Here is a 26,802-nt window from a genome sequence, read left to right as displayed (position 1 = left end):
GTGCCACTGCCTCTGGCAATCCAGAGGCAGTGGCACACACCTATTTTTATTTTAAGTTTTGAGATCCAGTCTTATTAAGTTGTCCAGTCTGGCCTTCAACTTGTGATTCTCCTCTGTAGCCTCCCCACCTCCAGAGTAGCTGGGTTTACAGGCATGTACCACCACATCCTGCTCATAAGTTTTAGAATAATCCTATTTAATCTTATAAAATCTTATGGGATTTTTAAAGGCAAATTGAAGTAATCCTATATATCAATTTGGGAAGAACTGACATTTCTAGTTTTGTTTTGTCTTTCAATTCGTGAACATAGTATTATGTTACTTATTTAGATCTTCTTTAATGTCTTTCATCATTATGTGATATTTTCAGTTTTTGCAAGTCTCATACATGTTTTGTTAAGATTTACAACTATGTAGAGGAGGGCAAATCTACTTTTTGAGCATGTAAATGGTATTGTATTTTTAATTTCAGTGTCCATGTGTTCATTGCCAGTATAACGACATGCATGTGGCTTTTCTGTTTATCTTGTGTCCTATATGTTTAGTTTGATGTATTCTTGGGAGCTTTTTTTTAAGTATAGTTGTCATCTGGATTTTTGTCAGTATAAAGTTGGGAAATAGAAGAAGAGTTGGTGTAAAATTGGTTATTATTAATTGTTAATCTTTAAAAGTTTGGTATAATTCTCTAGTCAGACCATTTCTCTTTTTTTTTGGGGAAATTTAAAGATTACTGTTTCAGAGTTATTTCCTTAATTCCTTAATGGTTATAGGGTTATTCAAACTATTGTTTTCACATTGGGTGAGTTGTGATAGTTTGCGGTTTTCAAGAAATTGGTTCACTTCTTTTGAATTGCCAAAATTAAGTGTGGGTGGTCTGTTCAGGGTGCGCCTTACTATTCTTTTGTGTCTACAGGGTTTGTCGTGATGTCCTGTTTCCTTCCCAATGTTGGTAACCTATGCCATGTCACCCTGTTTTCCTTCTTCAGTTTAGCTAGCACTCTGCCAGTTTTATTGATCTTTCCAAGGAATATATTTCCCTCTGTCATTTTTTCTCTTTTTTCTCTCATTGATTTATGTTCTTGCCTTTACTTCCTTCCTTCCGTGTGCTCTGATGGTATTAGAATTTTTGCTTTTCTCTTTCTTGGTCCTGGATGTTAGAGTTTAGATTTATTATTATTTATAAATTTATTTATCATTATAGGTTATTTATTATGATGATTATTGAGGACTTAGATGACTTAATGACTTCGGTGACGACTGATTTGACTTCCCCTATTTAGTGCTATTGGTTTCCTTCTCCACTCCTCCCCCCAGCTATGCACTGTAGGTTTACTGTTTTATTTTTTCATTTTCATTCAGTGTGATGTATTTATGATTTCCTTCAGACTTCCTTTTTGACCCATGTATTATTTAGAGGTCTGTTTAATTTTCAAGTGTTTATAGAGATTTTCCTGTTTTCAGTTTCTGGTTTGAGTTCATTGTGGTTGGAGAACACCCTTGGTGTAATTTCAGTTTTTTTAAACATTGGTTGAGGTTTGTTTTATGGCCCAGAATGTGGTCTCGGTGTGTGTTCGTGGACCCTTGGAAAGAATTCATTCTGCTTTTGTTGGGTAGGGGATTTCAGATGCCCATTAGATCATGTTGGCTGATGGTACTGAGTTTGTCCGTGTCCTTGCTGATGTCTGCTCAGTTCTGTCGGGTCTTGAGAAAGCAGTATTGAATTCTGGAGCTATAATTCTGAGTTGGTCTAGTTCTCCTTTTAGTTCTATCCATCTTTCCATATTTTGAAGCTCTGTTGTTGTAAGGTGTGTTAGCTTCTCGGTAGGTTGGCCTGTTTGTGGTTGTGTCATGTCCTTTTCTGTATCTGGTGCGTGTATTTATTCAGATGTCCACTTCATCAGATAGTAACAGAGCCACTCCTACTTTCTCTTGATTAATGTCATGAGATATATATATATATATATATATATATATATATTTTCCATCTTTTTTACCTGCTTATATTTTGATATTTGAAATGAATTTTTTTTTGTTGACAGCGTTCTTGTTTTAGTTAGGATTTATATACAGATTACGAAGCTGATGTCACAGGTGAGGGCTCACGTTAAAACAAAAAGCCCTTTTTGTCGCCGCTCTGTTAACTTCATTATTTTGAAGGAGTTGACTTTCATTTCAGGGTGGCTGGGCTGAAATGAAATCCATGTCCAGAGCTATGGGCTGCTTTTTTGGTCCTTGACCTTGTGACTTTCTTCTGGCTCCAGCTGCTCTTTGGCTGAGGCAGGCCTGCAAATCATAGACTAGACTCAGCCTCCAAAATCCTCCTCTGGAGGTGAGCTAGCTCAAAGGGAGTTTCTTCTGATGTTCTAAAGATCACCTCATCAGGTTGGGCAGCCTGGCCACACTATCACTGAGTTCAAGTCCTGAAATAGTGGTTTAGAAAACACTGAGCATTTAGGAAACTGGTGCACAGCAGCTCCAAGCATGACTCAGAGAAACAAGGACTAGGAAACTTTATGTAATGTATAGTTACTCCATAGGAATTGAATTAGATTAAACTCCTATATTTTATTATCAAAGCTATAAAGAGTAGGTTTAGAAAAATGTGATCCACCAGTGTTCACCCGAAAATGTTTTTCTCTTTGAGACTCCGTCATGTGGATTATATTTTGTGAAACCATATGGATTAGTCTGTTTTCCATTGCTGTAACAAAGTATCTGAGCCTAGAGACTTTATAAGAAAAAAAGGTTTGTGCTTCAGCTTTGGAGGTTCAAGGGCATGGTCCTGGGATTGACTTGGCTCTGGTGAGGACCTTATGGTGGATAACATAATGGTGAGAATGTGTACAAGAGGGAGAGATCCTCTGGCAAGATAGTAGCCAGAGAATGGAGAAGGTACAGGTTCATTCTTTGTCACAACTCACCTAAATTGAGTTCCATAAGACTATGTTGACCTGAGGGCAGTGCTCCCTACTAGGTTCGACCTCTTAAAAGTCTACTTCTAACATTATCATACTGAGGACCATGCCTGTGACACATGAACTCTTGGGGAACACACTTAGGTATATCCATACCTCAGCATCAAAGAAAGGATTTTTTTCCTCTGTTGTTTTTATATACACAAATGGGACTTTTGGGTTCCATTTTTTTTTTCTTTTGATATTGGGAATTGAACCCAGGGGCACTTAACCACTAAGCCACATCCCCAGCCCTTTTTAAATTTTATCTTGAGACAGGATCTCACTAAGTGGTTTAGGGCCTTGATAAATTGCTGATGCTGGTTGCATTTTTTAATGCATATTTTGTTGTAATTATTTTTTTAAAACGTTGTGTTATCATGTTAATACCAGATAGCCTAATGTTAAAGACTAAGAGTTTGGGTCTTAGGCAATTACTATTTGTGAATTAGGCATATCAATGTTTCAGGTAAGGTAATGGATATTGAAAGTGCTTTATAAATTGTCCAGCAGTGATGTTATTACTTGGGAATAAATGAGTAAGTAGTAATTTTTTTTTTTTTTTGTTATCTTGGCCTCTGAAAACTGAGCCTTCTGTGGCTGCCTCCCCTGCTAACCCAGTTCCTCAAGTAGTGTCTGGAGTGCTGACCTGTCCTGCACAAGCCCCCTTATATAATAACTGCTGGAGCGGGTGCTCTTCAGGCAGGGCTTTCTGTGTATTCCCTGGCATGGAGGCCCACACATCCTCCCAGGGTCCCGGAACTATTATGAGATGGTCATTGGCATTAGCATGGCTTGTCTCATAGACCCTAAAGGGAATGTCCACCATGTTGTTTGAAAGTACCACCAGTGACCTTGCCCTCTTCTGTCCCTGGACCCATGACACACAGGAAGCATGGGGTTTATGGATGTTGTGGACAGACACGTGGACATGGGTAGTTTGCACTACTGTGGACACTACAAGACTGAAAAGATGGTGAAAACATTGGTCATAATTTGTCCGTGAATATGCTTTCTCTTCAGGTTATAGTGGGACCAGTAAATCCCCAAGAAGAAAATATTCTGTGTCTTATCTGGGGAAGGAGGATATTATTTAAAGTATACCTAAATCTATTTAGTTAAGTTATAATTTTTGATGATTAAAATGGAGGAAATGATAAACCAATGAGGAAAGATAGTATTTTTTTTTAAATTAGAGAACTATTTTTATAAGGTTGTTTGCTGGAAGAATATGTGATGGCCTTGTGGTTTGGTTTTTTTTTTCATTTTTAATGTTTCCTTGGAGGCTTCCAGACATAACATACACCAAAGAAGAGGAGAAATTCTTCCCAAGAACATTCCTTGGTCTGCTCTTGATTTTAAAATAGTTCTAAGAGTAATAGAAAAAAGATTTGTCAAAAATAATGGAATGCTCTGGCCATAGGGCAAGTTCCAAGCTAAAAAGTCGGGCATGTCACTCAGGGAACGGGGCTGAGTTGGTGAGCCCAAGGGAGGAAGACCCTTGGTTAGAGCAAGTGGTCAGGGTGGCCCACAGGCCTGCCGTGGGAGGCTCCCACACTTCCTGCAGATGGAGGAGAGACAAAGGCAGAGACCAGCTGCCCTGGGCAGGAGAGCCGGGGTGGCTGCTTTCCCTCCAGCAGTGACCAGCGTTTCTGCTTAAATGCTGACCTTCTCTGGCAGCAGCAGAGCTTGCGTCACTCTTTGGGGGCCTGGTCCTCTGTTGCCAGAACAGGACTGGAGTCCTGGGGAAGCACCTGCGGCTTCATGGCTGCGACTGACTCAGCATTCAGCTGGGACTAGGCCTTTTTTAATTTTTTTTTTTCTTTCAGTACTGGGATTTGAACCCAGTGGCACTTCACCACATCCACAGCCTTTTTAAAGTTTGCAACACTAAGCTGATGAGGCTGACCTTGAACTTGGGGTTCTCCTACCTCAGCCTCCCTCCTGACTAGGTGGGATTGCAGGTGTGAGTCATGGCCCCTGGCAGGACTGAGGACTTAAAGTGCCCCAGGAGGCTCCCCAGGCTGCCCCACAGATTGTCAGAGAAGAGAGAGAGCAGGAGGGAGAGAAGGAGGGGGGGAGAGAGAGAGAGGTGGGGAGAGAGAAGGAGAAGTAACTGGGAGGAAAATTGCATGGGAAACATAGACCTTGATTTTCTTTTTAAAATCCAGTGTGAGCTAATTACACAATGGGTGGGTGGGAAGCGAGTGAATAAACATAATTTGTATAATTATTGGCACCTGCACACATTCTTAAAGCTGGGAGGCTGCCTAGCGGGCTGGAGAGCTTGCAGCATTATTACTTAGGAACTACGTACAGGTGATTTATGTACACGCCTATCCATTTGCGTCAATAACTTATACCGCCACCGATCCATCGGGTGTTTATTTGCTTTTTGTTCTACTGGCCACATGTTCCTTTGTCACCTTCTGAAGAAGCAGCCGAAGTGAGAAGGAGGTAATATGGGGCAGGAGCTGGGGACCGCTGTCCTGGAGAGCCCCCGTGAACCTTCAGGACCAGGGGGAAAGAGAGGGGGAACAGGCACCAGGTCCTGTGGCATTGTTGGTCACTAACCTGATACCTACAGAGCTCTGGCCCTGGGGCAGGTATCCAGCAAGTCCTGGGCAATAAAACAGGCCAAGTCCCTGCTTAGCTTCCGGGGGAGACAGACACTACCAGAATAAAGAGATGCAGATACAAAACACAGTGAGAAATAAGTGGGGGGTAGACAGTGGTGGGGTGGGGTGGGTGGTTGTAAGTCGGGTCAGGAAGCCCCCTCTGAGGAGTGCATCTGAAGGAATCCTGAGTGCTCTGGGGGTGTCTGGGGAGACATTCCAGACAGAGCAGTGCTGCAAAGCCTGCAAGACAAGCTGGCTGGCCTAGGCACTGCCCAGGGCTGCTCTGCTAGAGGCTGGGTCAGGAGCTGCATTTGGAATGGGAAGCCGGGCTACATCTTTTAGGGCCTTTTCCTATTTCTGTAGTGAACATTTACTCTAAAAGTTGAATTTGATTAAACTTGTATTTTTTTTAAATAGACAAGTATCATTTTTTTTTAGTTGTAAATGGACAGAATGCCTTTGTTTATTTTTATGTGGTGCTGAGGATCGAACCCAGTGCCTCACGCATGCTAGGCAAGCACTGTACCACTGAGCCACCACCCCAACCCCTTAAACCTGAATTTTGTTATTAAAATAAGTAATTGGTTTAAAGTCAGATGAGATTACATTGAACCATGTCTTGATAGAGTCTGGGTCATATATTTAAAATATCCTACTGGCCTCTGGTTGAAACCAAGCCTGTCCTGCAGCTGAGATTGGCCTCAGAGGGACAGTTAGGCAGCTGGTCAGTCAAGTCATGGTGTGGCTTGGACGCTCAGGAGAGCTGGGGCGGTGAGGAGGGTCAGATTCAGGATAGATTCTGCAGGAATCTATCCTGTAGAACTCACTGGAGTCTCCTGTTTACCTTCTTTCCTTGAAACCTGGCAGCACAGGCCTCCTCCCACTGGAAAAAGGAGCAGGGGTGGGGAGGGTGGTGTATGTGTGTGTGTGGGGGGGGTGAGGGGGACGCTCACAGCAGTGCCTGTCTCATCCTGTTCTGGGGCACCCAGAGGGACAGGAGGAAGGCACGGGAGGCAAGGCCTGGCTTCCCTAGTCCCTGGGCTCAAGCTCTTCACAGTTTGCAAAGAACGTGCTCATTGCATGGTCGCCCCCATCCCTGTGAACTAGGCAGGACAGATACTGTAACCGTGTGATAGGTGAGGCTGGAGCTGGTGGAGACAGGGAAAGCCTGTGAGGTCCACAGGAGTGAAGAACAGTGATTTCTGCTTATATGAGAGGAATGTATGTGGTCCCTACTCAGGGGACTCAGCTGAGATTTTAGTGGTCAGATTGTGGTCAACATATTCCCTCTTCCAAGTTTTCTCTTGACATGTTTATGTAATTTAAAAAGAAGTAAAGCATTCCCCTTCCATTGGATTAAGCCAAAATGTAATTGAATTACTAAAACCATTAGGAAAAATAACCTCTTGCTGCATTGAAGCCGTAGGCAGCTTTGACTACGAGGACACCCCGTGGTATTGGCAAAAAGTCTACAGTTGGGCTGGGAGATGGGATAATTTCTACCCATCCATTGAATCAGGGGTATCTGTTGGGAGTGGGGGAGTGTCTGGTGAAGTCGTTGTTCACTTCTGATATGTCCTAATAAATTTCCAAACATTCTTTACAGCTTAGACCATCCTCAGCCTTCAGGAGGCCTTGCCATCAGCAAAGAATCTGAAGTTTACAAGATGCTTCAGGAGAAACAGGAGTTAAATGAGCCCCCGAAACAGTCCACGTCATTCCTGGTTTTGCAGGAAATCCTAGAATCAGAGGAAAAAGGTAATCAGTCCTACCTACGGTCAGAGGCTCTTGTTCAAGGCCTGGTGTGAGGGTTGGTCATTGATAACACAGGTAAGTGCAGCTGGAGTAGGTAGAAAGAGCACAGGTGCTTGGAGGCTTGAGCTAGTATCCTCCTTAGTCTCTCAGGTAGCAGAAATTGTAGGCACGTGCTCCTGCATGGACTTGGCGTGGACCGCATTGCTTGGCATGGACTTTATTTTTTTGCAGTGCCCAGGGCCTCATGCATACCTGGCAAGTACTGTACCACTGAACTCCATCTCCAGCTCTGACTTTTAAAATGCTAAAAGCTCATTAAGGGGGAGAGAAAGGGGAGGTAGAGAGAGGGGCCCATTTTCCCTTTGGAGCCATGGGTTTGTTTTTGTTTTAGGGTGCATGACTTCTTGAAGGCCTGAGAGTCCCTCGTATGGCCACATTCTCGCCCTATGACCTCAGGCTAGTCTCTGAACTGTTCTAGGCTCAGGTCTCATAAGCTGTGCAAAACACCTCTCACTGTGACCAGCACAGAGCAGATGCTGAGTGATTATGATGATGTTTGAGACTTCATTAGGAGGCTGCCAGTCAGCTTTAGCTTGTCCATGGTGAGATCTGGTGTCTGAGGCACCCAGGGCCACCTGGGGTGGTTCTGCAGGTCTCAGGAGACAGTTCTCATTGTATACATCTCATGTGTATTTATTATAGTGATGTTCAAGCAGAGAGCATTATTATTCATTTAATAACCAGCATATTGTGAGAAATTGGTGAAAGTGGATGTGCTAAGGAAGGGATTCCTTTTGCCCCCCGATGTGGTGTGGGGACACACGTACCCAGGGCCTGGCATGTGGCAGGCCAGTGCTGTACCAGTGAGTTACACCCCAGCTTTCTTAAAAATTTGAGACAGGATCTTGCTAAGTTGCCCAGACTGGCCTTGAACTTGGAATCCACCTGCCTTTGCCTCTCAAATAGCTGTGATTGCAGGCATGCACCCCTATGCCCAGCAGGGGATCTTTTTCCCCTTCCCATTCATGAGGCCTGTACGTTGGCAGCTCCTGTCTCCCCTGCTCCCAGGTAGCACCTCTTGGATTCTCATTTTTGGTCATTACTGGTGTTTTAGTCAGCTTTTTTTTTTTTTTTTTTTTTTTGCTTCTGTGATCAAAAGACCTGGCAAGAATGATTTTAGAGGAGGAATTTGGGCCTCACAGTTTCAGAGGTCTCCGTCCATGGACAGCTGACTCGGTTGCTCTGTGCCCGAGGGGAGGCAGAATGTCATGGGGGAAGAGTTTGGTGGAAGAAAGCAGCTTAGGCCTTGGTATCAGGGAGCAGAGAGAGACAGCTTCCCTCACCATAGACAAAATATAAACCCCAAGGGCATATACCCAGGGACCTACCTCCTTCAGCCACACCCTACCTGCTTACAGTTACCACCCAGTTAATCCCTATCAGGGGAGTAATGCACTGATTAGGCTAAGGCTCCCATAACCGGATCATTTCAGCTCTGAACCTTTTTACATTGTCTCAAGCATGAGCTTTTGGGGGACAGCTCAGATCCAAACCACAACACCCAGTCCTTATGATGCCTGGCCCTCTACAATCTCTGTCCCTGTCTTCGAGGCTCAGCCATCTCTCTGGCTTAGACCACATTGCTTGGCATGCACTTTATCTTTTTTTTTGCAGTGCCCAGGGCCTCATTCATACCTGGCAAGTACTCTACCACTGAACTCCATCTCCAGCTCTGACTTTTAAAATGTTAAAAGCTCTTGTCCTCTTCTCAGACTATCCACATGTGAACAGAGTTGGTACTCCTAGAAGGGGTGCTTGGGGAATCTCCTGGGGGAACCTGCTTCTGCCAGACTGCAGAGGGCTGACTTGTCTGTGCAGGGCCTCCAGGGAGGGTCAGAGCTGAGTGCCCTGGGCAAGGGGAACCTCCCCCTCAAACCCTTCTGTTAGAGTTTCAGTTTCTTCTGGGGAGGACCTTTGTGCTGAAACTTCCCAGCTCCACACACCCAGCACCTGGGTTCCCTCCCCCAGTGGTGTGAGTTCTTTAGAGAGTGGTAATTTATACCCACAGGAAATTAGGAGAACGTTTCTTTTATGCTAAAAGATATTGTTCTACCAGCAATCTCCTTTTTTGCTTGGAGAACTTGTGCAGCTGGGAAGAAATGAGCCAGACTTTGTATTAGTTCCAGTATTAGGCCTGACTGACGAAAGACTTGGACTTGGGCTCCAACCCTTGAGGATGACAGGTTTGTCAAAACATGAGAAACACGGTTTATATTACTCCAGGTGGATGTGAATCAAGACGGGTGAAGTCAGTCAGCCCAGCCCCAAACTAGGACATAACCAGAGGATGCAGAGTTCACCTGGGCTCATAGAGGAGGACCTGAGCAGGAAGTTGTCAGCTCCATGCTCATTAGGGTCTGGGCTCCTTCCATCCTGTGCTCCATCAACCAAACCCATGGTTTCCATGGTTTCCTGGCTACTTCGTGGTCCTAATTGGCAGCTGGTGGTATTCCATCCATCATGCTCATTTCCAGGCACCAGGGAGGAAGGAAGGGGACAGGGGTGATTGGGTAATCCCCTTTCAGATGAGCCAGCTTTCTCTTTCCCACAAGTCCCACTACTGTTTCATTTACATTATATTGATCAAGATCTAGTCACATGGCCACACCTAGTTGCACAAGAGTCTGAGAATTACATCTGTATCCCTTAGGCTATATGCCTTCTTGCCCCAAAGAAAATCAAGATCTAGCTAAAAAGGAAGAAGGAAATAACAGATCTTGTAGATTTTCCTGTCTCTGAATGTGTACTTTAGTTTTTCACTGAATGCAACAGGATAAATTCCAGTCCAAACATCTGTCTCATGCAGAAGGCCCTGGGGGAGGGAAATCAAATACCTATTTTTACTTGGAATGAAATGGTCAAAGCCCAGGGCAGTGGCGGGTACATGGTTAAAGCACCCAATGAGGGTTACTGTCATTTGGAAAGGTCTCTGGTTCAGAGAGCAGTGCCATGGGGCAGAAAGCACTGGCATCGGGATCTGCCCGAGCTGCTATGAGGCCTCCAGCAAGTTGCTGGTCTCTCTAAGCCCTAGTTTCTTCTTCAAGTTAGGCTAATAATGAGGACCTCAAGGGGTTGTTAAAAGGTGAGGGTAAAATGGGTCTTGTAAAGTGCCCCATGCACAGTCAGCAAGGTGCTCAAGGAGGTTTAGTGATAAACCTTGGGAGACTCCTTTTGGACGAAATTCACCCTCTGCACCAGGAGAATAGGGCCTTGGGTTCCTCACACTTCATCTTGCTCTAGAGAAATGCAGAAATCTGCAGGCCAAAGGAGCCTTTATGGTTTTTCATTTTGATGGATTACATATAACGTAAAGTTTACCATCGTAATTCTGTTTAAGTGTTCAGTTCAGTGGCTTTAAGTGCATTCACATCATGCTATTGTCACCACCGTCCATCCACAGAACTCTTCATCTTGCAGAACTGAAACTTGGTACTCAATCAAGAATAACTCCCCATTCCCTGCTTCCCCAGCCCCTGGCCTCCTCCACTCTGCTGTCTCTGAATCTAACAGTTCCAAATACCCCTCATGAATGGGATCACAGAGTTTGTCTTATTGTGGCTGGCCCATTTCACTTGGTATTAACGTCCTCAGAGTTCATCTGTGTTCTTATCATGTGTCAGAAATTCCTTCCTTTTTAAGGCAGAATTCTATTCCATTGTGTAGGTCTATACCACCTTTGGTCATCTGTCTATGGGAGGGAGATTTAACATGCTGAGATGTCATGGGCTGATAGCACAGTGGTGGCCAGAGCTTCCTTAGAGGAGTAAGCTGGCCACATGCTTCTGCAGGCTCATTTTGACTGGTACCCGGGATTCCAGGAGGATCCTCCGATGTCTGGAGTCTTAACAGAGGACCACCAGTGCTAGGTTAAGGATCACGAGCTTGATTCTGTAAGGCAGTGTGGAGCCATGGAAGATTGTTGTGCTGTGAAGTGGATAGAAAAACAAGTGTTTTATTTAGATCATTTTCAGTTTTTTCCCTACGAGTGTTTGAGATGAAGTCGTCACTGAAAGAAGAGAAATTTGGAAATGTGTTTGGTTGCCTGGAGTCCAGTAGCAAACTAGTTGAGAAGTAAGGAAGAAGAGAGATTTCTTTGAATTTCAGTGTTGGCTGTATAAGTGAGAGGAAAAAAACCCCGGAGCCAGCAGGTGGCGCTGCAGGACTGAACAAGTTGCTGTGCTGCTCCATCCTCCACGTGGACTCTCCCCCGCCCCAGGGTGAGAGTAGCTTTCATGCTCCAGTTAGGAAAACCAGAACTGTTACCTAGGGGACAAAATCATCCCAGCAGAGAACTAGTGACTAGAGAGAATCATGGAATGGAGGGGCAGGATAGCTGTGGGCAAAATATGCAGGTGATCACACCAGCCAGAGGCATTCTGAACACCCTTATTTTGAACATATCTCAATTCTTGTTTCAAAAACACCGGTCAGCATATGGGGACTCATTTTCTGAGTAGGTAGAGAGAAGAGGCAGCATCCTCATCTGTCAGCCCCAGGACTGCCTAGCATGGTTGTGGTTATAGGAAGATCCTCTCCTACCTCCTTCCCCCAGACAGCCATCCCTCTGCCCTTGTCCAGTGGCTCTTGGGTCTGGGTCCAGTGGTTCCTGAACCGGCAGCAGCATCTATGAACTTATTGGAAATGTAAATTCTCAGGCCCCATGCTAGGCCTACAGAATCTGCTGGCAGGGACCCAGCAATCTGTGGCTCAACGAACACAGCTGGTGAATCTGATATGCAGTAAAGTTTGAAGACAGTTGCTTTTGCCTCAAATAGCAGGTATATGGTAGTATTTTCTGTACCTGGAGATGGGATCTCTGCACCTGTGGATGCTAATTGAGCTTGTTTGGGGTAGGATGCTTCTATGAATTTTCTGGAGTTTCTCTTAGGGCCTTGGATGCTCATAGGTGTCTGTTCAGAACCACCACTGGTGTGGAGGCATCTCTAGCTTCTTTAGTCAAAGCATGCGGGGCCAAGACTATATCGTTCTGCATCTGTCATAGCATTTCACAATTCATTTCCATGTTATTTGTGGATAGTCTATTATTTACTAAGCCCCATGCTAGGCTCTGTGGGGAACTAAAAAATATACAAAACAAGGTTCTGGTATTCAAGTTGTTTACAGTCTAGAAAAAAATCTGTGTAAATAGCTGACAAATATAATGGTACTGCCAGAATACATTGTAGTAAAAAAAAAAAAAATAAGTGATGGGAAAGCCCAGCCAGCTGAGTATATAGCAACAGTAGTGGTAGTAACAGCTTATTACTCTGCCAAGCTACCACGATAGAGGGCTCTGTTCCCTGAGATATGATGAGATGAGCTGTAGGCATTTGAGCATCTAGCAACTGGGTGCTTATTTCATATGCACCAAGCTGACTGCAGAAGATGTAGTAGATGATTTTCCTCTGGCTGCTTGTAGCATGCTGTACTGGAATGATTTGGGGGCAGGGGAGGGAGGAGGTATTTCTTTCTGCAACTAGAAGGGTGTTTTGTTTTTGTTTTTGCAGTGCTGGGAATCAGATTAAGCGCTTTTGCACAGTGCTAGGCAAGCATTCTACCACTGAGCTACATAAGCCCTCTTTCCACATCTAAATACACTGTATTTTGGTTATCAGATATTGCTTTTATTGACTTATTTATTTATATCCATATAAGGTGTTTGTAAGTTCCTGTATCAGTGTTTGCATGCGTTTAATTTGCAATGTGTGCCCAGGTGCCTACCATTGTAGAAGGGCTTCATGTATTTTTAAAAGTCTCTTTGTATGGCAGTGAAGGAGAAAATGAAAATTTTATAGAAAAGGAAAATAGGAGATCTGAGAAGTTAAGTAACTTTCCAGGGACCTCACAGCAGAGTCACATCTGACCCCAGTGCCCATGATCTTACTTGAACATATCTAGAAGCGGCTCTGAGAGAGCCGAGTGAGAAGTCCGCAATTCTGCACTTCCCAGCCAATGTAAGTGCTTTTGTCATTTCAGGGGATCCCAACAAACCTTCAGGATTCAGAAGTGTTAAAGCTCCAGTCACCAAAGTGGCCGCATCGATTGGAAATGCTCAGAAGTTGCCCATGTGTGACAAATGTGGCACTGGCATTGTGTAAGTATCTACCCCCTGCAGTCCACAGAGGCCTTGCAGGTTGGATAAACCGTGAAAAGGAGGAAACCTTATGGGATATGCAACATCTGTTTTGGGTGGAAATGAGACAAATCCTACCTGGACAAAATGGAGCAGGGAGGCTGCGTAGGTTTGTGTTCCAGGTCCTTAGGTTCTGAATGTGTAAAAAAGCAGGGCTGCCCTCTGCTGAGGTGGAATGGACTTCCAGATTAATGTCTGGCCCCAGGGAATCAGAAGCCCTTTTACATTTGCTGCTGGAGGCCTGTTAGGAGACCGTGGTCTGCCCTCTGACGGGAGGGCATCAGTGGAGAAGCCCCAAGCCCAGCTCGGGAAGGATGGGCAGAGCCCTGGTGTCACCTGCAGGTGCTTGTAACTAACAGAGCCCCCTCCTCCCTCCCTCCCTCCCTCCCTCCACAGCGGAGTTTTTGTGAAGCTGCGGGACCACCACCGCCATCCCGAGTGCTACGTGTGCACCGACTGTGGCACAAACCTGAAGCAGAAGGGCCATTTCTTCGTAGAGGATCAAATCTATTGTGAAAAGCACGCCCGGGAGCGCGTCATACCCCCCGAGGGATACGACGTGGTCACTGTGTTCCCCAAGTGATGCAGCAGACGTGTGCCCACAGCTGACCTCCAGCCAGCCTGGCCACACCTTGTCCTCTGAGTGTTCTGGACCCCCTCCTGCTCAGAGCTCTGTTCTTACTTGACCCAGTTCTGCCCCTGCTCCTTCAGCACTGAGTTCCGCTCCTTGGCTGGCTGACTCACTCTGGCTGTGGGGTGCCTGCTGTGGAAGAGTGTTTTGTCATTGTCCCCTCGCCGGCATCACTGTGCATCTCCCTCACCTCGGCTCTTCTCCGCTGCAGACGGACATCAGTCAAGTTTGAACCAATCCAAATTTAACATGTTTGACATTAATTTTGTTTTTACTCAATAAATAAATTTGTAGACTGCAAGACAGCCTGCTGTCTCTGATCATTCGGTCGTGTCTTGTTCACTGCTTGATGAGATTTCTAAGGCCTCTCCTCTTGTTCTAGGTTTCCTACTTCTCAGGTGTGAGGAACGTGGCATCTGAAGCTATGCACTTGTATGTCTTTGAAGCTTGCTTCAACTTATCTTTTTTTGATGGTAATATAAAATATAATGTTTTCTTTATGTCTGGCTGTTCTAGGGCTTATCTGAGGAAAGGAATGATTCCTAAACAATGGATAGAGAGTTTTACCAGTTGTCCTTAAAATATTCCTCAATAAATCCATGTCCAGGCTGGTTGTGGCCATCACGACCACTGTTCTTTGTGAAAGGAAGCAACCTTGGGAACATGGGCAGCAGCCACATCAAGAGCTCAGGGAAATGGCCAGTGTGTCCCCATCCCGAGAGAGACTGAGAACCCTGGCTGTTCAGAGGCCTTGAGTCAAGATCTGAGGTCACCGTAGATTATCTCCCAGTGACTAATCCCCAATGAAGTTGATGGCTCAAACAGTGGTGCCCTCATCCCTCCTGAAGCCGAGATAAAATGTTTGCTGAGAGAAGTGGGCAGGGCACTCCAGCCAACCCACCTCCCTCCAAAGAGCAACTCGGTTGGCTCTTAAGCAGTATTGATAGTTCATGCCCTTCATTGATGTAAAGGGTTAGGGTTGGTAACCTTTATTGATGATGGGTCTCTTAAATACCTGAGCCAATCAACTCATGAAGAGGAAGGTTTATTTTTGTTCAGTTTCATAGGTTTCATTCCACTGTCACCTGGTCCTGTTGCTTACCTGTGGCGTGGTGGCATGTCATGGTGGAGAGCATGTGGCAGAACTGTTCATGTCGGGGCAGGGAAGCAAAAGAAGAGGAGAAGTCCAGGATCCTACTGTCCCCTTGAAGAGCGTGTTCCCTCGGGGATGTAAGATCTCCTGGTAGGCCTCACCTCTTCCACCACCTATTGGCACTGTGGGTAGGGACCAGATCTTTAACCCATGAGCCCAAAGACTACATTTAAGACGCAAAGATACATTTCAGATCCAAACTATACGAGGAACTAATTAGATTAATACTAATAATGATTTTGGTTAGCAATGCTAGGATTTGAGACCAGAGATCTGAGTCAAGAATGCACAACAGTTCTAGCACCACAAAATCCTGAGGTGAAAAAAAAAATCACTTGATATCTAAGCTCCTATTCTTACTCTCCAACTTTTGCCATTAACAAGTCCTCACTTGTTAAGCAAGGTGGCTTAAGCTTTGCAATCAGATCAGGCCACAACCCTGTTGACCTTATTGCCTTGGGGTTCACAATATGGACTACCTAAGCTCATTTCCTCTGAGCAAGGCTCCCATTCCACTGGACCAATTGTGCAGAAACTAGAAGATGCATTGGACATATTATGGGACGTCCGTCTCCCTTGTGACCCAATAGCCTCAGGTTATATTGAATGCTTCAGTGGTCTTTTAAAAATGAAATTGTCCTCTTACACTGACTTGACATTACACTGCACCCTAATAATAGCAATTTATGAACTTAATTCTCAACAAAGATTACATAGACAATCTCCCTTTGATACCATCCCTTGCCCCCTGGCCCCCGACTTATACCACCACCTCTCAAAGATTCTACAGAACTTCCTTAAATGACTGATAAATGTATGGGTCATTCTAGGACAGACAACACTGCTTTACAAGTGCAAGACATTGTTGCTCCAGGACCTGGGAATTCTGTCTGGATGACTGCCCAGAAAGAGGATCTCAAAGACCTTTCCCCTCTATGACAGCTGACCTTGGGATAAACCTCAATCCCTACATCACTGGTATCAAGGTGATCTTTCATTTAATGCCTCCCCTACATACATTAAGGAATAGCTAAAGGTATGAATCTTTGTTATATCTATAGACTTCTGACCATCTTTGTTTGCTCCTTGGTGATTGTTTATGGTGCCATCTTGCTGACAGGCCACTACACGTTTTGTGAATGCAGAAACACCAACTCTAATTGGGAAACTCATCTTTTTACCAACTACACATTTTGCCTGCTGGAAACTTTGATGCTAAATTAACCCCATGAGCAGGGTCCCCCTTCATTTATGGTCACAATTTCTGGACTTAGTGGTCATCCTTTCCAAATTTATTCCCTCAGAATGCCTACTTCTGGTGAGAATCCTCTTTGAGACCATTGATGACTTTGCTTAATTCATTCGACATGATTGCAGCATGCACCATATGGCCATGTTCTGCTTTCCTTGTGGCTTAGACTTGGGACTGTGCTATGGGTGATGATGATTACAGATGACCCAACACCCACTGCAATCAAATCTTATGAACCAGAAGGAAGTGATGCTCAGTTTGATGACTTCAAGTTACCATCTGATACTCCCAAGCATCCAGAATACGTAAACTTATGAAAGGTACCTAAATATTGGGACCATCTCCCCTGGCTTCAGAATAACACACTTAATACTAGACACTTTTGGGCAAGATATTCATTTTGCAGGGCATTGGACAAGAGCATCTATTCTTCCTTTTGAGAACCCTTCTATCAAGCCACCAAACAATCGTCACTCCTCCTCTGATGGGAAGCTACTGCAGTAGATAACATGATGAGGACCCGCCGCATTGCCATGTCATGGAAATAGGCAAGTACGATCCAGCTCTGCTATTTTCCCTATGTTTTTCAGGAAATTGGCACCTGCATATCAAATTGTCAAGGTATCTCACCTAGGAAATACCGTTACCATAACAAGAATACAGGAATCTGAGGATAATGATCAAACATTTACATGTAATCATGCTATGAATTTTAAATTTACTGCTGCATTTTTTGACTATTTACTAAGACCATGCTTACTGACCCTTATGATGACTTCTTTGAGTATGAAGATGATTATGAGACAGAAGTCATAGTCAATACTTCTTCCACTTCCACCGCTCCATTAACTGACCACCCTGCCTTTGATTGGACCAAGAACTCAGACCACATATATCAATTCAGAAAAAAACATACCTGCCTTACCCAAGCCCTTGGGTGGGAGTGACCAGATACACTTTTTGAGTCACATTCTGAACTCTGGAGTCACTTTGTGTGGGAGATTTCCCTAATCAGCCTCACTATGGTATATTTAATACATAGAGAAATAACTCAACCGACATTCTAGTTTGTAATGTATCTTTACCATCTGTGGATGTTTGACCAAGATATCAGCCTTGGGAACTCAATCTTACAGATTTCCTCTGCCTATCACAGAGCTGGTACCACAACCATCTCTGATAATTCAAAGACAACAGAAGGATTTAAATAAATGGTCTGCTAACAATACAGGTTTCTCTGCAAGAAAAGCTATCATCAAGAGAAGCTGTTCATTAATAATTCCACCAGACATAACGTCTTTCATATTAATTCAGCTTACGTTGGTCTGCTGTGCGCAGATATGCCCACTGAGGCAACATATAGGTACAGTAATTTTAATCAGAGGAATGTGATGTAAACTATGAAAGCAGCAAACAATGACATTATGTTTAACTTCCTTGGTAAATATTGGCCTAGGTAACAGTTCTTTCTACTGGCACACTTATGCTAATGTCTCTGAGTCTGGAGAAATGCGTATCAAGTTCTTTGACATCACATTTGACCCATCAAAAAAGATGTCCTATAACAAAGGCAGGTATGACTGGACTTCTCATTAACTATTACAGGGAAACCTCTCTTGGAATTCTCTCTACCTTTTGGATAGGTGACTCTTTTTTACGCCACTCTGGCAGACAGAACTATTTCCTTCTTCTCTTTGTAAATAACTTGGGTGGAACTGATTCTTCTTTAATGGTAATGCCTAACATATTCGATTCTGGATTGACTGATGTCGAGTATGGTTTTATGGGTCATATGTTAGTTATTGTCCCTGCTGATGTTTCTGTCTTGATGGTACAAAATATCACTATGGCTGGAGCTTGTTCATTTACCTTTTCTATTTTAAGAATATGTCATATATTGGATAGTTACACTTCGTCAACTGTGCACAATTACCCAACACCATACGATGTTGTACCTCAGGTTCTGAACCACACCTATGCCATAGAAGGCAGCCAAAAGAGCATTTTACAACTTACCACTACCATTTTTTATTATGAACCCTCCCAATTCATGAGGAAAATCTGAGAAATGGGGCTTGTGTTACTTCTGACCTCACTGAAGTCAGATTAAAGAAGCTGATGATAGATCACTAACTTGGTGGCACTTCACTGGCCTGCTTTTTCCAACAACTCTGCATAGCACTGCATATAGACACGGGACTCTGCCCTATTACTTCTATATGCTTTTGCTCCTGCCCAGAGTCAAAACATGGGGCATGGTAGATCTTATTGCGCATCAACCATTGTACAATTCTTCCTCCATGTTAAACACAGACTTAGACTTTAATAAGGTATTTGTGGCCCCCCTAACCTTTGAAGATTGTTATATTAAACATAATAATATAGCACCTTGTATTATTGATAGAGGTGGATAGGAGGTGGATACAATTCAATATATAAATTCTTTACTGCACATTATAAGAGAGCAGTTCTGTTTCCACCATTCTATGAACCCGTTAGAACAAAAGCCCCACCTTTTATTCCCCGACTCTCTGTTCCTATGAGAATGCTGATTAAACCTCAAATTCAACCATTCAAGGTTACAATGAGCCTCATGCGAGTCTCAGAAAGGATTTAGTCACATACAGAAAAATATGCATACACATTATTTGCCTTTGCTTCAGTTTTCTTCCAAAGGGAGACAATATGGACATTGACCCCTGCAGCTAGTGGCCACTGGGGCCTTCCTTGTTGGCTCAGCTATTGGAGCTTTGATTGCTGGAGCTATGACTGAAGAACTTCCTGTCCAAATCTCTTCCCTCAAACAGGCCTCTGATGCACAAACTCAGTCCACACCTGCAATTTCTAGTTCTCTGCATGCAGCTATGGTCCTCACCCATAAATCATCTGAAGAACAACTTTTGTTGGAAAAACAGTTCAAATCCAGCTGGACTTCACAAGAACTGAACAAACAGGTGCTTAAGATGTTAAAGGTGCTAAAATCTGAAAATGAATGTTTACATTTGGAAACTTATGGACTTAGCTTTTGCAGATATCAAAGATTTATTCCTCACTGGAATTGGACATGAAACATCTACATATCCGTTCTAAATCCATCAGAGGACTCAATCTGTGATGCATCTCATATGTATCCCGTTGGACTCAGTTGTTATTACATACTGCACACATGTGGTCCCTCAGAAATTGGTAATGATTGGGAAAGGCCCAGAGATAAATTTTATTGGTTACAGTATAAGAACCTTGCCTGGTATATTTCTGAGGATGATGTAGACCAGCTGACCCATGACACCTTATATCTGCCAGTGACCTTACGACAAAAGTCCTCTCCTCCACCTTAGCAACTGTTTCCTTCCCTAATGCCTTGAATGACTTAGGGAACTATGCTTTCCTTACATGTTCTATGCATAATTATACTATTTACAGGTATCACAGTGACAACTACCAGGACACCCTATACCTACCAGCTGGATGCCACTATACCACTAATGCTTTTACTCTGAAATCTCCACCCTCACCTTTCAATCAAACCATACCTTTGGCAATGGGACCGTGTTTAACCCGATTTCCTTCAAGAAATATGAGGCTTTGGACAGCATACCAAATCTATTGCAGATCTTAACAACATTTTGCAACAGAACCAGGAGGCGATTGAAGCTTCCAACCAAGAAATACAGTAGTGTTTTGCAAAAATGGACAGTGCAGTGCATGATCTTGACCAGGTTGTGACTTTGGTTGACAGATCAAACTTTATCCTTAATCACATCCACATGAGAGGCATGAAGACTGTACCCTTTGGGAGACTGTACTCAACTTATTATAGCTATACACCTATTGCAGGTGGAACCCTTTCCATTGGATTACGGAAATCCATAATCTTCTAGTTGCTCTCATTCTGTTTTACGTAGTATTTCCCATTTGTCTTTGCTGTTGCAGACACATGGGGAAAGACACTGGGAACACTGACAACTGGGAGGAAGCTGGACATGACTTCCCCTAGCATTTGAACCAACAGCAGGGCACCCATACTTCATACATACTGTGTTCACTTCTTTAGAATACATTTTATATCAGTTATTGATACCATGTTACATTTCCTTCTAGCTACAGATATTATTACTCTCTTTTAGCCCTGGCTCATGTATGTTGTGTAAATTAGGATTTAATCTGGACGCTTTCCCATTGGGTGATGTTTCATGCCATTTGTTTCATCACAATTTAATTGTGCATTGAAGGTTGTATTGGAAGATGGCGGCGGGGAGTGAGTGAGCCGCTCTGTGCTCTGCGCCACCGCGACCGCAGCGTATGTTGCTGCTTCTTAAAAGAAGAAGTAAAGATCATTAAAGGAGATCTGTCGACAAAGATTCAGCACCGTGTCAAGAAAAGGGCCTAGATGGAGTGAATCCGCCACGACTTCAGCGCGAGCAGTAAGGCTGCAGCCCCCGAGCTGCCCGGGTCCCTGGGCCCCTTCTCATTCCCCTCTCCGCCTCTCCGCTTCGCTTCTCCCCCGCCATCTCTCCTCCCACGCTCACTCCCTAAATCTAGATCTCAATCTCTTTCCCCCACCCCACCCGCTCTCTCGCGTGCCCAGTACCCGGCCCGCGCAGGCCCTGAGGCGCTGCCTCCCCTCCCCCAGCCTGCACCCCCTCCACGGGGGTCCTGAAGGCCACAGCTTGGCCGCTGCCGCCGCCGCCGCTGCAGCCACCGCCGCTGCCGCCACTGCTTTCCGCGGAGCACCTTAGAAAAGACTCTTAACCGTGAGAGTGAGCTGCCGAGTAAAATGGAACAGCTGATAAGATGAGTGACAATTTAAAATCTAAATGATCCAACATGGCGGCGGACTCGGAGAGATCAAGTCTCTAACCCCTTCAGCTGCACGGGCATAGGGAAAAGTAAACTGTCAAAATACTGTTCGCTCAGGACCACTAGGCACGGTTGAGCTGAAGTGGACCCCAGGCGAACGGTCTAGCCTTCTCAGAACACACCGAGCCCGAATTGGCTGCATTCTAGCTCCGGTTCGCCTGCTTCATGTGACTCAGCACTAATGATCCTACTGAAATAACTAGTCGGCCCACCTGAACTCAAAGAGGTAAAAGCCAACTGAGCACCACAGCCAGACCCAGGGAATCAGGAGTGACGCAGGACTAGCGGCGCAGAACTCCCAGCTATCGCTATCAACAGTGCTGACAACAGGTCCCTTGCACCAGCTATCAGGGGAGTTGCTGCTACCTGAGGGCAAACAAATTCGCTGGGGGCCCTCAGCCCCAAGCCCTACAAACTTAGGGTCTGAGGGAGGCAAACAGAAAGGGTGTGCCCAGGCACCCATGAAAACAGGGCTCCCAGGAGCAGCAGACCTGGCGTGTAGTCAGTATTGTGGTGAGTGTCACAGGTGAGCGGGGCCTGGCTTGAGGAACCACAAGAGAAGGCCCTAGGCACTCAGGATTGGAGACCCGCACAGTCTGGGAAGAAGAGCTGAGGCACAGTGATTGGTTCCCACCTATCAAGAAGAGAAGCCTGGCCCAGTGGGCATAGCTCCACCAACTGGAAGAGAAGTTAATCGAGCTATATGACTGCATTTATTATTATTATTTTTTTAATGATTATTATTAGTATTTTTTTATTTTTTTTATTTTATTTTCACTTTTTGTTGTTGATGTAGTTGTTGTTCTTTAACTTTCTTATTAATGGTTTCAATTTTTTTAAATTCTTTTTATTTTATTAGTATTACTATTATTTTTTAAACTTTAATTTCTATTTTTTACTATCATTATAAAATTTTTTCTTTTTTTTGGTTTTAAATTTTTATTTTTTTCGTTTCTTCTTTCTTTCTTTTCACTTTTTTTTTCTTTTGTCTTCTCACTTCTTTTCAATTTTCCTATTCCCCCTTCCTTGAATTCTACCTGCATACACTCATTCTCTTTAGTGACTTCTTCCCTCCCCTTCTAATATCTCTCCTCCCCAGTGCCTGCAAGCTAGGCAAACCTGCAACCCATGGGCGGGTCAGGTCCAGCAACCTGCCAAGTGACAGAACAGCTACACGTGCCTGCAGGGAACGCGGACAGGACCCACAAGTAGGACAGGGCCGGTGGCTTGCTGAGGGGCAGGCCAGTCCCCTCCCCCAGTGTCTGCAAAGTAGGCGGGACTGTGAACACCGGCAGATGGGCCGAGCGGCCTGCTGAGGGGCGGAACCGGCCCCTCCCCCAGTGCCTGCAAGCTAGGCGAACCTTCGACCCATCGGGAGGTTAGGCCCAGCAACCTGCGGAGTGACAGAGGTGCCCCTCGTGCCTGCTGGGTAGGTGGACCTTTGACCGACCAGCAGAGCAGACCTAGGGCCTGCCAGCGTGGTAGACGGATCACACCAATTGGAGGATGATCACAGCCACTACCTGCCGTGCAAGGGTGATTTTTCAACTATACAAGAGCAATATAAATAAATAGAGAGAAAATTTCAAAACACAACAGTTTCACCAAGCAGAAAGAAACGCCAGCAGTATGAAAAGACAAGGAAAGAAAGGATCACAGGCAATGCAGGTCAACTCAACTTTAGAAGAGGTAATAGGTGCAACAGATGGAATGTCAGATAGAGAGGTCAGGATATACATGCTTCAGATGATCTGGAGTCTCAAGGAAGACATGAGACAGCAAAATCAGATAATGAAAGATCACATTGACAAAAAAATCCAGGAAGTAAAAGATCAATTTCACAGGGAGATAGAGGTAATAAAAAACAAACAAATAGAAATCCTAGAAATGCAGGAAACAATAAACCAACTCAAAAACTCAATTGAGAATACTACCAGCAGAGTAGATCACTTAGAAGAGAGAACATCAGACAATGAAGACAAAGTATTTCAACTGGAAAAGAACATAGACAGCTCAGCAAGTCTGCTAAGAAACCATGAGCAGAACATCCAAGAATTATGGGACAATATCAAAAGACCAAATTTAAGAGTCATTGGGATACAGGAAGGCACAGAGCTCCATACCAACGGAATAAACAGTCTATTCAGTGAAATAATATGAGAAAACTTCCCAGACTTGAAGAATGAGACAGAATCCCAAATCCTAGAAGCCTACAGGACGCCGAATGTGCAAAATCATAAGAGATCCACACCTAGACACATTATAATGAAGATGTCCAACATACAGAATAAGGAGAGAATTTTAAAAGCTGCAAGAGAAAGAAAGCAGATTACATTTAGGGGTAAACCAATCAGGATAACAGCTGATCTCTCAACACAGACTCTGAAAGCTAGAAGATCCTGGAATAACATATTTCAAACACTGAAAGAAAATGGGTTCCAACCAAGAATCGTGTATCCGGCGAAATTAAGCTTCAGGATAGAAGATGAAATTAAAACCTTCCACGATAAACAAAAGTTAAAAGAATTCGCAGCTAGAAAACCATCTCTTCAAAAAATCCTTGGCAAAACATTACAGGAAGAGGAAATGGAAAATAACATTGAAAACCAACTATGGGAGGTAGGACAGTAAAGGGGGGAAAGTAGTCAAAGAGGATAACAAATCAGGTTTAGTAACATTAGTAAACAAATATGGCTAGAAGAACAAACCATATCTCAATAATAACCCTAAATGTTAATGGCTTAAACTCACCAATTAAGAGACACAGGCTAGTAGAATGGATCACAAAACAAGACCCAACAATATGCTGCCTACAGGAGACGCATCTGATAGGAAAAGATATTCATAGACTGAAGGTGAAAGGTTGGGAAAAATCATACCACTCATATGGACTGAGGAAACAAGCAGGAGTGTCCATACTCATATCTAATAAAATAGATTTCAAGCCAAAGTTAATCAAAAGGGATAAAGAAGGACACTTCATACTGCTCAAGGGAACCATACACCAACAAGACATAACAATAATAAATATATATGCCCCAAATAATGGTGCAGCTGTGTTCATCAAGCAAACTCTTCTCAAGTTCAAGAGTCTAATAGACCACCATACAATAATCATGGGAGACTTCAACTCACCTCTCTCACCACTCGACAGATCTACCAAACAAAAGTTAAATAAGGAAACTATAGAACTCAACAACACAATTAACAACCTAGACTTAATTGACATATATAGACTATACCACCCAACATCAAGTAGTTACACTTTTTTCTCAGCAGCACATGGAACCTTCTCAAAAATAGACCATATATTATGTCACAGGACAACTCTTAGACAATATAAAGGGGTAGAGATAATGCCATGCATCTTATCTGATCATAATGGAATGAAACTGAAAATCAATGATAAAAGAAGGAAGGAAAAATCAAGCATCACTTGGAGAATGAACAATAGGTTGCTGAATGATCAATGGGTTTTAGAAGACATCAAGGAGGAAATTAAAAACTTCCTAGAGTTAAATGAAAACACAGACACAACATATCGGAATCTATGGGACACATTGAAAGCAGTTCTAAGAGGAAAATTCATTGCTTGGAGTTCATTCCTCAAAAAAAGAAAAAAACCAACAAATAAATGATCTCATACTTCATCTCAAAATCCTAGAAAAAGAAGAGCAAAACAACAACAAAAGAAGTAGAAGGCAAGAAATAATTAAAATCAGAGCTGAAATTAATGAAATTGAAACAAAAGAAACAATTGAAAAAATTGACAAAACTAAAAGTTGGTTCTTTGAAAAAGTAAATAAAATTGACAGACCCTTAGCCATGCTAACGAAGAGAAGAAGAGAGAGAACCCAAATTACTAGCATACGGGATGAAAAAGGCAATATCACAACAGACACTTCAGAAATACAGAAGATAATCAGAAATTATTTTGAATCCTTATACTCCAATAAAATAGAAGATAGTGAAGGCATAGATAAATTCCTTAAGTCTTATGATCTGCCCAGATTGAGTCAGGAGGATATAGACAACCTAAACAGACCAATAACAATAGAAGAAATAGAAGAAACCATCAAAAGATTACCAACTAAGAAAAGCCCAGGACCGGATGGGTATACAGCAGAGTTTTACAAAACCTTTAAAGAGGAACTAACACCAATACTTTTCAAGCTATTTCAGGAAATAGAAAAAGAGGGAGAACTTCCAAATTCATTCTACGAGGCCAACATCACCCTGATTCCGAAACCAGACAAAGACACTTCAAAGAAAGAAAACTACAGACCAATATCTCTAATGAACCTTGATGCAAAAATCCTCAATAAAATTCTGGTGAATCGGATTCAAATACATATCAAAAAAATTATACAGCATGATCAAGTAGGATTCATCCCTGGGATGCAAAGCTGGTTCAATATACGGAAATCAATAAATGTTATTCACCACATCAATAGACTTAAAAATAAGAACCATATGATCATCTCGATAGATGCAGAAAAAGCATTCGACAAAGTACAGCATCCCTTTATGTTCAAAACCCTAGAAAAATTAGGGATAACTGGATCATACCTCAACATTGTAAAAGCAATCTATGATAAGCCACAGGCCAGCATCATTCTGAATGGAGAAAAATTGAAGGCATTCCCTCTAAGATCTAGTACAAGACAGGGATGCCCTCTCTCACCACTTCTGTTCAACATAGTCCTCGAAACACTGACCAGAGCAATTAGGCAGACGAAAGAAATTAAAGGCATAAAAATAGGAAAAGAAGAACTTAAATTATCACTATTTGCAGATGATATGATTCTATACCTAGCAGACCCAAAAGGGTCCACAAAGAAGCTATTAGAGCTAATAAATGAATTCAGCAAAGTGGCAGGATATAAGATCAACACGCATAAATCAAAGGCATTCCTGTATATCAGCGACAAATCCTCTGAAACAGAAATGAGGACAACTACTCCATTCACAATATCCCCCCAAAAAATAAAATACTTGGGAATCAACCTAACAAAAGAGGTGAAAGATTTATACAAGGAAAATTACAGAACCCTAAAGAAAGATATAGAAGAAGACCTTAGAAGATGGAAAAATATACCCTGCTCATGGATAGGCAGAACTAACATCATCAAAATGGCGATATTACCAAAAGTTCTCTATAAGTTCAATGCAATGCCAATCAAAATCCCAACAGCATTTCTTGTAGAAATAGATAAAAGAATCATGAAATTCATATGGAATAATAAAAGACCCAGAATAGCAAAAACAATACTAAGCAGGAAGTGTGAATCAGGCGGTATAGCGATACCAGACTTCAAACTATACTACAGAGCAATAGTAACAAAAACAGCATGGTACTGGTACCAAAACAGGCGGGTGGACCAAT

At 43.3% G+C, this 26,802-nt stretch overlaps 1 protein-coding gene across 1 annotated transcript in view; it reads left to right on the top strand.

Annotated features, from left to right (window-relative positions):
• Window positions 1–14,452, top strand: part of Pdlim1 (PDZ and LIM domain 1) — a 46,976-nt gene extending 32,524 nt beyond the window's left edge. Inside the window, exons 5-7 of the mRNA XM_026394784.2 lie at window positions 7,179–7,330; window positions 13,364–13,481; window positions 13,917–14,452. Of these exons, the coding sequence (XP_026250569.2) occupies window positions 7,179–7,330; window positions 13,364–13,481; window positions 13,917–14,103 (457 nt within the window). The 3' untranslated portion in view covers window positions 14,104–14,452. The remainder of the gene's footprint in view (window positions 1–7,178; window positions 7,331–13,363; window positions 13,482–13,916) is intronic.
• The last annotated feature ends 12,350 nt before the right edge of the window (window positions 14,453–26,802 follow it).

This window comes from Urocitellus parryii, chromosome 5, assembly GCF_045843805.1.
Source record: "Urocitellus parryii isolate mUroPar1 chromosome 5, mUroPar1.hap1, whole genome shotgun sequence".
NCBI classification, from domain to species: Eukaryota; Metazoa; Chordata; class Mammalia; order Rodentia; family Sciuridae; genus Urocitellus; species Urocitellus parryii.
The sequence above is the reverse complement of the archived record's forward strand: the minus strand, read 5'-3'. Positions and strand labels throughout refer to the sequence as shown.